Below are 12,757 nucleotides of genomic sequence, written 5' to 3'. Positions count from 1 at the left end.
AAAAGTCATGTCACAATTAGTAAATAAATACAGACCATAACATAAAAAAAACAATGAATAAAAAGTCATTCCTTCCTCTGACTCAGTCTGAGGAAAATTTAGTGATCACCTAACGATTGGTAGAGACTGGCTCTCCACCCAAAGCTTGACTTTTAAAAACTAAATTTCGTGTTTCAAAGTTAGTATCCACCACATATCTTCATTAATTTCATCTCAATTCTTTGAACCATCTCATCACTAAAACAATCCCAATATAAAATGATAGAATGTATATAATGTAATATATTCATATAATAAATAGAAGAGGAGGCTGCTTTTGTGGGTGCGGTATCTTTGTAATTCTTTATTTTGGACCAAATCCTAGATATTTACGGCCATTCGCACCCATAAATTCAAGCAAGAGGTTTTATTTGAATGTCTATGGAAAACTAAACTGAACATTTCAGAAAAGGGGCAGGGAATCCCAGCTCAACAGTATAGCTGCCCCACAGCAAGGTGTAGTAGAGGTGATCTAAAATCATTGTCTAAGCAATTAACAAAGAAAAGGCCTTACAGATACACTAGGTAGTTCTATTGGGAAGAAATAATGCCTGACCCCTTGGTCTCACATAGAGAAGGACAGGAATCTGGCATATTAATTTTTTTCTGCCCTCTACTACAGTTCACTCAACTTCTTTGAGCAGACTGACATGTTAGTGTCATGCTAGCCTGGGGCGCTCTCTAACTTGCGCCTCAGTTGGTGTCTAAGGACTAGCGCTGAAGGCCTCTTCCTGAGGGCTCATAATCAGATCTGTTCACAGTGGACAAAGCCTCCGCCAACACCATGGCCTGTTCTGGATTTCTGCCCATAGAAGTCCAATGAAGATTCCATTTTCCTCACTCTGGGGGGCAACTCCATGGCCAGTCAATAACACATATCACTCTAACTATTCATTAAAGCAGCACTTTTGCCCATTAAAGGTGTTCAAAGCCACTCAGACACAGGGACTTTCCCCTTCATTCTAGTAAGAGGCCCATATTGAACCCACCTCTCTGAAGGGACTGGCTTCTATAGCTGATGAGTAGTGCGAATCCCATCAGCCTTTCAATACAAAGGAGAAGTTCGCATTATAATTCACAGGCCAAAGAGGAACACTGTTCTTCTTCCCTCCCCTCCTAAAGGAGAAATGTAAGACAGCATATCCTTTATGGGAAGAAAATTCTTCTAACTTAAATATATCTCTCAACAGATTCCTTACAGAGAAGGCCCTATCACCTAATAAAAGTTCTTTCTTCCAACCCCTTTCTAACAAGGAACTCAGAACTGGAAGAAAAACAAAGAAACTACAGGAATAGAGTAATAAAAATCCACGCTTAGTTACACAAATAATGATCTGGGGGAAACAACTGTGATTTAAAAATAGTTTGCCAGCTCTGTGGTTGAAATTGTTTTCCTAGTGCCTTTTTAAACCATGTGGCTGCAATCTGTAGCCACGGGAGACGTGCTTTAAATGAAATACCTTGCATAAGTAATACCTCTGAGAAACTGACCCTTAGGATTATTCTGTTGCTCGAAAATGAATTCTGAAAATTCTTTGTCGTGTAATTTGCACAGCAGATGGCACCTAACAGGCTAAAGTGGGCCCTCAGTTGTTACTGGAAACAGAATGGTAATATGGTAATGACCGTCATGTGTTTTAATACTGTGAGATTCATGTGGAACATTTATAATTCAGTCACTCCTTGTGTACTACATATAATTCATAAAGATCTCCCAGACTCAAGGGAACTCAGGAATTTCACTTTTTTGCTTAGGTTACTTTTAAAGAAAAGAAATCTTGAACTGTGAAGGCAAAAATAAAGATTTGGGTAGAGCTCTCCCTCAGCGTTTCAACTTCCCCGCATTCCCCAGCACCTCATTTTTAGCCAAACACTAAGTCTGACACCACATTCTCACCCTCGCACATCTCAAATCTTTCACCACAGCTTCTCCCTATAGGGTCCTAGCAGTCATTCCCAGATGTGGCTTCACACCACAGTCACCCGGAGCTTTCAGCACTATTGAGAACATGGTCCAGCCCCAGAAATTTTGATTTCATTGGTCTGAGTTATAATCTGGGCATCATCAGGATTTTTTTTCAAACTCCCAGGTGATCCTAATGTGCAGCTAGAACTGAGAACCTTGACCTAGCACGATTTGGGGAAGGGAGAACCAGGAAATGTACCAAAATACAACAAAAACGAGACAATCAAAACCAAAATGAAACCTCAGTTCAATGAGTTCCCAGGGCCCACCTTTCTCTCCACCCCTTTCTACCCAGTCCTCCCAGCACCATCCCAGGTCACACCCTCCTGCTTCACAGTGGAGTGCCCCTACTAGTTTCCCTGCCTACTGGGTCTCCCTGCCCCCTTTATCCTACTCCCTCTGATCCACCCGCCCACCACCACTGAATTAATCTCTCTGGCCTCTCCCTGCTCACTGAGCCCACACTGCTTAACTTAGTGGACAAGGCTCTGCCCAGTCTGCTCCCAACTGTCTTTCCAGCTCTTATTTCTCACCACTATTCAAAAAGGAGCCTCACTTTCTTCTGATCAAACTGAATGGTCTATAATTCCCCAAACATACTTTATTCTGGACCTCAGACTCCTTGGGGATGGAAATAGAATCCAAATCACAACTCACAGTTAGTGAAGAAGAGAAGGTGGATTGCAATTAGGTTTGGGGTGTGTCCAAAGTTCTCAACACCACTTGCTCCCTCATCTGCAAAGTCAGCCTCTCTCTCTCTCTCCCCCCCCACCCCCAACTCCTACGGCACTTTTTATAAAACAGTATGACAAGACTCAGGTGATGAGTTTCCTGAGGCTCAAGACAAACAACACTGCACCCTGACCACACTCAGCAAAGACCTGGTGAAGAATGAGCTGCAGTGGGAGGATTTTTCTGCATTCACACAACCTAGTCCAATGAGAGATCCTTATTAATTTTGGACACGGAGACACCCTTACTCTACTCTGAGTATCTTGCCATACCCTTCTGTTGCATCAATTCTTCCCTGTTCTATGTCATGCTACCAACCACCTACAAAACATTTTGTAACCGGGGAAGGGCTCTAGTGCTTGGTAACCATTACAAGATTTAAGAATAAACAAACTGTGATAAATAGAAATTACAAAAGGAAGAATAAGGGAAGTGTTCTTTGGAAATTGAAATGCAAGGTTCAGGTCAAATTCCCCTTTCAGGTCTCCATGCATTGTCTCTCTTTTATGCTGAAAGGAACAAGGGTTGGCTATGAGGAACAAAGCGAGTAAGTATTAGCAAATATCAGGAAGAAGAAAGGCAAACAACTGGTCAGACAGCATTCTAGGAAATAAAAATACATTCTAGCTTACAAAAAATCACAAAAGGAACATGAAGCAGAAAAGAGAAATCAGGCCAAAATAGCAGCAGCCCCTATTTTGTCTTCTCTTGTGTCTCTGTGACAGGACTCCCACCCCTCGCTGCTTCTTTCCACACTGGTTCAGGTGGCACTCAGTGTGCAGTCCTCAGTGTGATTTGGAAAGGCTGAAGTACAAAGATGAAAATCACCCATTTCATTGAGCATATATCTGTGTCCTGGGACAAAGTAAAATTAGAAGTGAGTTTAAAGTAAATATAATGGGTCCTCCCTGGAGGTGCAAGGGTTTAAGACGCAACCTATGAAGCTAACCACAGCCTCTGCAGCACGAGTTCTATCCCTGGCCAGCCAGGGAGCCACCCACATAGCACAGCAGACCTCTCCTGCCTTGCCCGCTGCTCGCCTCAGCAGTGTATTTCATTCAGTCTGTCTGTTCTGTGCCCCACTCTGTCTCTGGTGAATCCTCTCACCCCCACACCTCTGGCCTGTACCCCAGTTCTTGTATGCACAAATAAATAAATCTTTAAAAAATAAATAAAGTAAACATAATGGAGCGGGGGTAGGGGGTTGGGGGGGTGAAGACTTCCCCTATTGCCCACTTCCCTGCTCACCCTCTTCCTTGCTGCTCCCCGTAGAAGTTACTAAAATGATGGGTCATTGTCTTGGAATACAAATGAACCAACAATGGCCAAGTTCAACTCCCTGTAACCCAGGAAGTAGAGGAAGCAGGGAAGAAGGGGCTCCCCTCTCCTAGCCAACACCCTATTCACACTCTACAACAACCACCTTATTGCTGTAATGAATCATAAAAGAACCATAAATTCTACCAACATGACTTTTTGAGAGCCTACTACATATACAATGGTTCTAGGTAATTTTTTTGTAAATAGTTTCGCCATATGTCATTCCGCAGCAAGCAGTCTCATCCCATAACTAGTTGGTTATACAGAAACTTTGCCATAAAAGAGAAGAGAATTGACACTGGTTGACAGTTTGGTTTCATTTCTCTAATAACAAAACAAGACACTAACTCTTTGCAAATTGATCAATTTTTTTTGGTGTAGTAAGAAGTATGCAATCTGGCTTTCCACTCTCTGACATCACATTTGTAGTAAATTTGATCACTGAAAAAATAAAAGAAAAAGAGAAAAGTACAATGAATGAACAAATAAAAGACTTGGAAGACAAGTTCTTAGGTACAATCCACAAAAGAAAGTCAGTTCTTTGTACAATATTGCCATGAATCTATACAACTTTTAAATACATTTCAGTATTTTGTTATTAATTTTCATGTTTCAAGATGTCCTTTTGAATGTCCCTTGATGGTAAAATTGCCTTTTGACCAATTAGTTATGTGGTAAAAATATTTGCAGCAAGACAGTGAAGATGCCTGCAGTGAAATGACCAGACACAGTGCTGGGTGCTGTGCTAGAGCTCGGATTCCAAAAAAGGGCAAAACGGGGAAGAAGACATTAGCTCCTACTCTTGAGTAATTTAGTCTAATGGGAGAGGCAAAAATAACTTTCTACAGTGTTACACATCCTATAGTGTCACATAAAGCATGAGTTCAAGAGTCTGGAAATAAAAGAGCCTGTGAGAGCAGAATTGGGGTAAAGGAAAGTTTTTTTTAAGAAGTAAGATCAAACCAAGGGCTGATGAATATATAGGAGTTAACCAGGCCTAGAAGCTGAAGAAGGTGTTCGTGCAGACAACCACCGGAACTAAGCCCAGGAGACGGCACCATCCCTCACTCAAACCAACAAAGCTCCAAAGCCACGCTGGCCTGCAGAGCACTGCTACATGCAAAGACCTCTTCTCTGAAGAAGTAAACAGTAAAAAATAAAAACAGAAACAAAAAAAAATTCTTTAGAATGGTGTTGGGTAAAGCAAAGTGTTTACATCCTAATCTCCACAGATGGGATCACGCCCCAGGTGGCCTCTCAGTCACAAAGCTGGTGTTTACCTCTAAACCACCTGAAACAGGTGGAAAACAAGCAAAATAGCACATCCATGACTATGTTGTGTAAATTTCTAACCATACACTCATTAAGAGATGAAATCATAAGTGATACAAATCCATAGAGGGTGGACCCTTTCCAGGTCAGGTAGACAGAGAATTGGGTTTGGGCCCCGCTCTCATTTCTATCACTGTCTGTGAAATGGTTGCTAACAATGTGAACTCTGGCCTAGACCATCTACTACACATACAACTTATATTAGTCAAAGTTCTTTACCTGCAGAGGTGAGCTGTGGAAACCCCTTGCTAAAATCTTGACCACTCATTTTGTTTCAGGAGTCTGGGTATTTGGAGAGGAACCAATGTATTGGAGAGCTGGGTATTAACTTAAGTGGCATAAAGATGTAAGGGCTGGGCTAGAGAGTGCTGAATTTACAGGTGCCTGCAGGCATGCTTGTCGTGGGCTCCACTATAAGAAGAGTTTGTACTCCTGGCCTTTAAGTTTCCTTGTTCTGTGCCTTAGTTTATCCATCTGACAATGACAACTATAAAATCTGTCCCAAAATTCCTACTTAGAGGAAATAAATAACTCCTCATGCAGCTCCTTGAGTACAGCCACAATTTCTAGATCACAGGTTCAGAGAAACCAGACAACCTTTGCCTAGAGCAGTGAACCTGAAGAGACAAAGATAGCATTGGCTGTTCAATCAACTTTTCATTGGCCAAACATTAACTAATTGCTCTTATGTGCACAGAATAGTCAAATCTAATACTCATTGTTTATCATTGTATTCTAGTCTTTCCACATTCCTTCTGTGTAACTAATAGATAAGAGAAACTGGCCAAGTTAACACAGCAGTGTGAACTGTGCTCATTCATGACTGTGTCTTAACCCAGCTCTGCCAGTGGGAAATGTGGAATAAAGCCAATGACCAGGAAAGAAGCAGAATTCTGTGTTCAACTCACCTGGGGATGCTAGTCAGGTAGGTCATGACGTTCAGGAAGTCCTCTTCTTGGATATGTTTGAACCCCACAAACTCTGGAAAAGTGATGATGGGAGCACCATCCTTCCCCCGACCTCCTACAACAAAATGGTGGTCAAGATGTTAGCAAAATGTTTTCATGTCGTACCTCTGCATATAAGGGACTTTGGTATCAAGCTGTAAGATGTATATTGGCCTCCCCCTTTTCTGTATTATTTTATATTACTTTAGACTAGAATTTTGGAAGGTTGACAGTGAATTATTTTGAACAAGCCTCTCCTTTTCTTCATGCCTGTTCAGTGGTATTATGAGAATTCAATTTCTGAAAACTTTGAAGATAGTTACTATATAAAAGATAATAGTCACTAAGTTATTTTAGCATAAGGAGAATAGTAAATAATGCCAACACAAATAAATAATGTTGCACTTCACTTTTGTAACCAGTAAGTATCAAATGTAAAACAGCATGGGGTTTGGGCCTCCCTGGTGGCGCAAGGGGTTAAATCTCACACTATGAAGCTATCAGCAGTCACTGCAGCACGAGTTGTATCCCCGGCCAGGGAGCTACCCACATGGCACAGCAGACTTCTCCTGTCTCACCCGCTGCTCCCCTCAGCAGTGTATTTCAGTCAATCTGCCTGTCCTGCTCCCCACTCTGGTGATTCCTCTCATCCCAACCCCTGCCCCTCTAGCCTACACCCCAGCTCTTATATGCATAAATAAATAAAATAAATCTTTTTAAAAAAACAACAACAACAGGGGGGTTAAGAGAGTTAACCCTAAAATCAGACAAGTTGGTTCAAATCCTGCTTTGTCAGTTAATTGCTATGTGATTTTTGGCATGATATTTACAGAAATAGGATATTAAGAATATCACTTGTACCTACCTCAAAAGGTATTGTAAGAATTAAGTGAGAACATATATGAAAAACACCTTAACAGAGTGCTTAGTAAATATACATGCTCCATAAATGACAATAGTATAATTATTACAAGGAGGCAATAATCAGCTGTCCTTGGGAATTTATAGATAGGAATATAACATATCCCCATAAGAATAAAACTATAAAAATTAGTATTTTTTAATTCATTGGAGCAGAAGTCACCCAGATTAAATTAAATGCATTCTATTTCCAAGCCTCCTTGTTAGTTGTAGCCACAGGACTAAGTTCTTTTTTTTTAAGATTTTTTATTTATACAATAGCAGGGGTACAGGCCAGAGGCGCGGGAGGGTGAGAGGATTCACCAGAGACAGAATGGGGAGCAGAAAAGGCAGATGGACTGAAAGCACTGCTGAGGGGAGCAGCGGGCGAGACAGGAGAGGCCTGCCACACCATGTGGGAATCTCCCTGGCAGGCCGGGAATCGAACCCACGCTGAAGAGGCTGCAGACAGCTTCACAGTGTTGCACTCACCCCGCTGTGCAACCTGGGAGGCCCAACACATGACTAAGTTCTATACCACAATTCCCAAATGTGTGCACAATGAATATTTTTAATTTTGATGGAAACAATAATGGGCATCTCTCAGATGCTATGCATGCTGCTAGCTTGAGGGAGTTCATGAAGTCAAGGTTAAATTACACCCTTTGAATGACTTTGCATCTTTGTGCAACTGGGCTTTTGATGGCTGCTGGAGTAAAAAGCAATACAGTATGCAAATCAAGTGGAACAGGAAGTGATATCTAGTTTGGTTCCAAGGCCTAAAATAATTATAGTTAGAATAAAATGAAAGTATTAATTTGTCTTTCAATTATTGAATATTTACTTTTCCAAACAGCTATTAAGTCATTAGCACGGACAGACTCATTGTTTTAACTTTTTTTTTAAAGATTTATTTATTTATGCTATAAGAACTGGGGTGTAGGCCAGAGGTGTGGGGGAGTGAGAGGATTCACCAGAGACAGAGTGGGGAGCAGAACAGGCGGATTGACTGAAATATACTGCTGAGGGGAGCAGCGGGCGAGCCAGGAGAGGTCTGCTGCACCATGTGGGTCACCTCCCTGGCCGGGGGTTGAACTTTTGCTTCAGTGGCTGCAGACAGCTTCATAGTGCTGCGTCCTAACCCCTTGTGCCACCAGGGTGGCCCCTCATTGTTTTAACTTTTGACCAAAAATGGTCATGGAAAAATACAGGAATTGAAACAACTATGGAACTGTAACAGGGTGGTCCCCAGGAAAGGGGGAGGTTCCAGGTTCCCTGCCCCACCCAAGGAAGGGTGGAGCTGAGCAGGAAGAGAAGCGGCAGAAGAGACTGAGGAAGGAAGCAGGATGGAGCCTAGAGACACGTGAAGAAACTGCGCTTGTCTTTTGGTCGTGGACTGAGTGACACAGATGTGGGTGAGACCCGTGGGGAGGTGACAATGGCAGCTTTTATCTTGATGTTGATTTTGCTCTTTTCCTTCTGGGCTTGTCCGGTTGTTTCTGACCCTTTTCTGTGGGTCCCCACTGGAAGATGCTTTAGACTTGGGGCAGGCTTTGGGGCCTTGTTCTGGGCCGATCCCATATGGATGGACTTTTACTCACGAGGCGACGGGTAACTTTGGGTGCTTCATTTAGAAACTAGACTCTTTGCCTTTCCTGTATTGTTTCCTAATTAAAGTTCCTTCCCATTAAAGTCTCATGTGTTTTGTGTTGATGCGGCGGATGGCAGAACCCATTTAGAATAGGCAGGTTTGCAGGGTTTGGGCTGCCCCTCTCCCTGCCCTATAACAGAACCAGTGCCCCAGCTGATGCATATGAGCTGCAAAGGGCTTCCTTCCAGATTCCATCTGTGGCACAGGCCACCTACAAATGATTACATGTATTTCTCTTAAATAGAGAGGCACTAGTTTGGGGTATAGTATAACGAGGACTGTGAGATTAATGAGGGTGTGGGATCAGTGAAGAAATTACAAAAAAGAGATACTCAGAGCAACAAAGGTGGCAGCGCTAAGGAGAGGGTGCTGGCCCTCCAGAGAATGCCCCCAGGCTACCTGCTGACACCAGCACTGAGATCATCCAGGCCTCTCTCCTCTACTTTCCCACCTGATGAACTTCTGCTCACACACACTGACTTTCCATGTAAATTTATTTCAAAGGAGAGACCGTCTCACAGAGCAAGCAGGAGAATCTGTATCACAAAAGAGTAAGGGATTGTTCGTGGGAGTTGTTGGCTCTCAGAGACCAGTTACTATAGAACAAAACTGTGAGATTTATCCTGACGGCTGACCAGTGTTTTTCCAGGAAGTGCCCTTTATTAGTCCTGTGTGATAATCTTCAATTAAAAAAAAAAAAAAACTATGGATTAGGTGCTTGTCAAACTTTACCAGGACACTGATCCACCTCATTATGTTCACTGAAAACAATTAAAATCGGGATACTATTAATTTTCATATATATTTTTCTTCTCTACAGTTTCACAACTATATAGGAAGTTTCAGAGACATGTGAATTAAGAGAACTTACATCTCTGGTAAAGTTAAATTTAGAAGCATTATAATGCTGTGTTAATTGTATAACCAATATTTGTCAAGAGATGGTTATTTCAAATAATCAAAGCACCCAAAAACATTCACTAGGAGGGCCTCCCTGATGGCACAAGGGGTTAAAACGCAGCACTATGAAGCTATCCAGAGCCACTGCAGCATGAGTTCAATCCCTGGCCAGGGAGGTGACCCTCATGGCGCAGCAGACCTCTCCTGTCTCGCCCACTGCTCCCCTCAGCAGTGTATTTCAGTCCATCTGCCTGCTCTGTTCCCCACTCTGTCTCTGGTGAATCCTCTCACCTGCCACACCTCTGGCCTGTACCCCAGTTATTTTATGCATAAATAAATCTTTTTTTAAAAAATTCACTAGTATATGTTATATCATTAACTGATCATGCCAGTTATCATTAATTGTAAACTAAAATTATTCACATTTATTTTTTTTTAATAGAGGCATGTTTTATTTATTTATTTATTTATTTATTATATTTGTTTGTTTGTTTTGTTTATACATGCACTGGGTACAGTCAGAAGCGCGGGAGGGTGAGAGAACTCACCAGAGCCAGAGCGGGGAGCAGAGCAGGCAGAAGGACCAAAGTACACTGCGGCAGGAGAGGCCTGCGCGCCATGTGGGATCCTCCTCCGGTGGCCGGGGAGCAGCCGGGGACCGAACCGGCGCCGCAGAGGCCGCGGGCAGCTTCGCAACCCAGCGTTCAACCGCTGCGCCACCGGGGAGGTCCAAAATTATTCACATTTAAATGGAGAAAGCTAAGTGATATTTTCTTGTACCTTGGTTAATACCAATACTGACCAACAGAGAGACCCCCGATATTAATGGGGACACTATCTGATGCTGAATCAGTCTGAAGAGGCAGAAGTACCCATGAAACAAAGCTGGATCCACATACAACCATGGACAACCCAGAACACAGCAGTCAGTGCCACCTTGTGAAGAAAGGTGGAAATGCAAATCAAAGAAAGAAAAATTATGCCAACGTCCCATTCAAGGAAGATAAAGAAAACCAAATTATTGGAACTAAGCAACATGGTGACTTAAATAAAGTAAACATCACTCCTGCTAGTATAATTTTACCTTTTCATTAAATGGAAGAGAACTAGATTTACTAGTTACTGTGTCACAGAAAACACAATTAAATGTTGGGGTTCCTAAAACTCCGGCAAGAGTCTGGGTGAAGACTTCTGGGGTCCTGGGAAATCTTACAGGGAGATGGTGAAGACCAGCAGTGGGAGAGATAGTGAAGCAACTACTACTATTTGCTTCCCAGTACCCCTTTTTCTTTCCCATAAGATGATTTTATCTAGGAGAATGACACTCCCTGGGGTGGGGGGCATTTTGGAAACCTCAGGGACCTGCGTTGTTACTTATCTGTGTGATTCCAAGTATCTTAGCAGAGGCTTACTAGAAATGAAAAAATCCATTTATGGTGATTTAATCCCATACTCTAACTAACTTTCACCTATAAAGTACTTTATCAGTTTTATTGAGCTACAGTTGCCATAACATTGTATTGTTTTAAGGTGTGTGACAGTAGCAATGTGATACATGTATTTATTGAGAAATGATTACCACAATAAATGTAAACATCTACCAGTTCACATAGTTGGTTTTCTTTTTTTTTGTAGTGAGAACTTCTGCAACTTACTCTCTTAGCAACCTTCAAATATACAATACAGTATTGTGAATTGCTTACCACACGTCACATGATATACCCAGAGATTATCTATCTTCTTCTTGGCAGTTTGTATGTTTTGAACACCTTCACCCATTTCCCCCACCCTCCCACTGCTCACCCCCCCACCTCTTGAAACCACTAATCTGATCTGAGTCTACAGTATTTGTCTTTCTCTGACTTATTTCATTTAACATAACAACCTCAAGGTCCATCAAAACTGTCAAAATTCACCAAGTATTTTTAGATGATTTCAATATAGACTAAATTTTTCAAGAATGCAACAACCCTATTTATTGAGGAAAGATAACACTTTGTTCAGAACTTAACCAACAATTGTTTACTATTTTTAAAAAAATCACAACAGTTAGGCTTTGGGGAATCTGATTACCCATGGGGCACCTCAACCTTTGCACACATCATGTTCATGGCAACCCCAGGTATAGAGACCAACATCGAACTACATAATTATTCCTTCCAGTATATCTAGAAATACATATTTGTGACTTTGTGATTAATAGGAAAAAAATTTTTAAGATGACCAAAATAAATTTGTCATCCATCTTTGCTCTTCATTCAAAATTCCTTTCTCAAAGTCCCTGGGGAATTTTCTAAGTACAGGGAATGAGGAAGGTAACTTCTGTTATGTTAATGAAGGCAAATTTGGGGAAATGCCTGAGGTTGGGGTCTGGTTGTCAGGGAAATAAACAAAATAGAAGGTGGGGGTTTCCACTCCATTCTTCACATTTATTTTTTTAAGCCTACTGCATAACTAGGGGGTGGGCACAAGCTAACCACACTTCCCAATTTCCATTCTGTTAAGTGCATCTTAATATCTAACTGATCCTGGTTCAAGTCAAAGGAAAGTGGCATGTGCTGTCAATGAGCTGAGATTTTCAGGAAGTAGATGATCTCTTTTCCTGTCTGCTACTTGAACATAGGTAATAAAAAGGCCGCGTTTTGGTAATAATGAGAGTCACAATAGAAAGAAGCCTTCTTTCCTGAAACTTCATCTGGAGATAACAAATAACCACAGTAATGTTCATGAACACTTAAAAACAAGGCTTTCTAAAGGTTGGCTCTTGGAAGACCATTGAACAAGAACATTGAAAGAACATCATGGCTGTGGTTGATGTCAGTAGTTATTTCTTTTTACTCCTCAAAATCTTTTCAGCTCCGTTCTTTATCACTTCAAATGTACTTAGAAAATACTAAATTGCACCCAACAGCAAGTGACACCTATAGGATCCCACCCTCCTCCAGAGGAACATTCCTCAGTTCATTCTAT

The 12,757-nt window shown here is 41.7% G+C and overlaps 1 protein-coding gene across 1 annotated transcript in view; it reads right to left on the bottom strand.

Annotated features, from left to right (window-relative positions):
* MCF2L2 (MCF.2 cell line derived transforming sequence-like 2) overlaps window positions 1–12,757 on the bottom strand; it is a gene marked incomplete at both ends in the record, with an annotated part of 189,158 nt that overhangs the window by 140,785 nt on the left and 35,616 nt on the right. The window contains one exon of the mRNA XM_084232714.1: window positions 6,298–6,412. Coding sequence (XP_084088840.1) covers window positions 6,298–6,412 — 115 coding nt within the window. The remainder of the gene's footprint in view (window positions 1–6,297; window positions 6,413–12,757) is intronic.

Source organism: Talpa europaea (assembly GCF_964194135.1).
Source record: "Talpa europaea genome assembly, chromosome: 4".
In the NCBI taxonomy this organism is placed as follows: Eukaryota; Metazoa; Chordata; class Mammalia; order Eulipotyphla; family Talpidae; genus Talpa; species Talpa europaea.
Note: the sequence above shows the minus strand (reverse complement) of the source record. Positions and strands in the feature narration are given on the sequence as shown.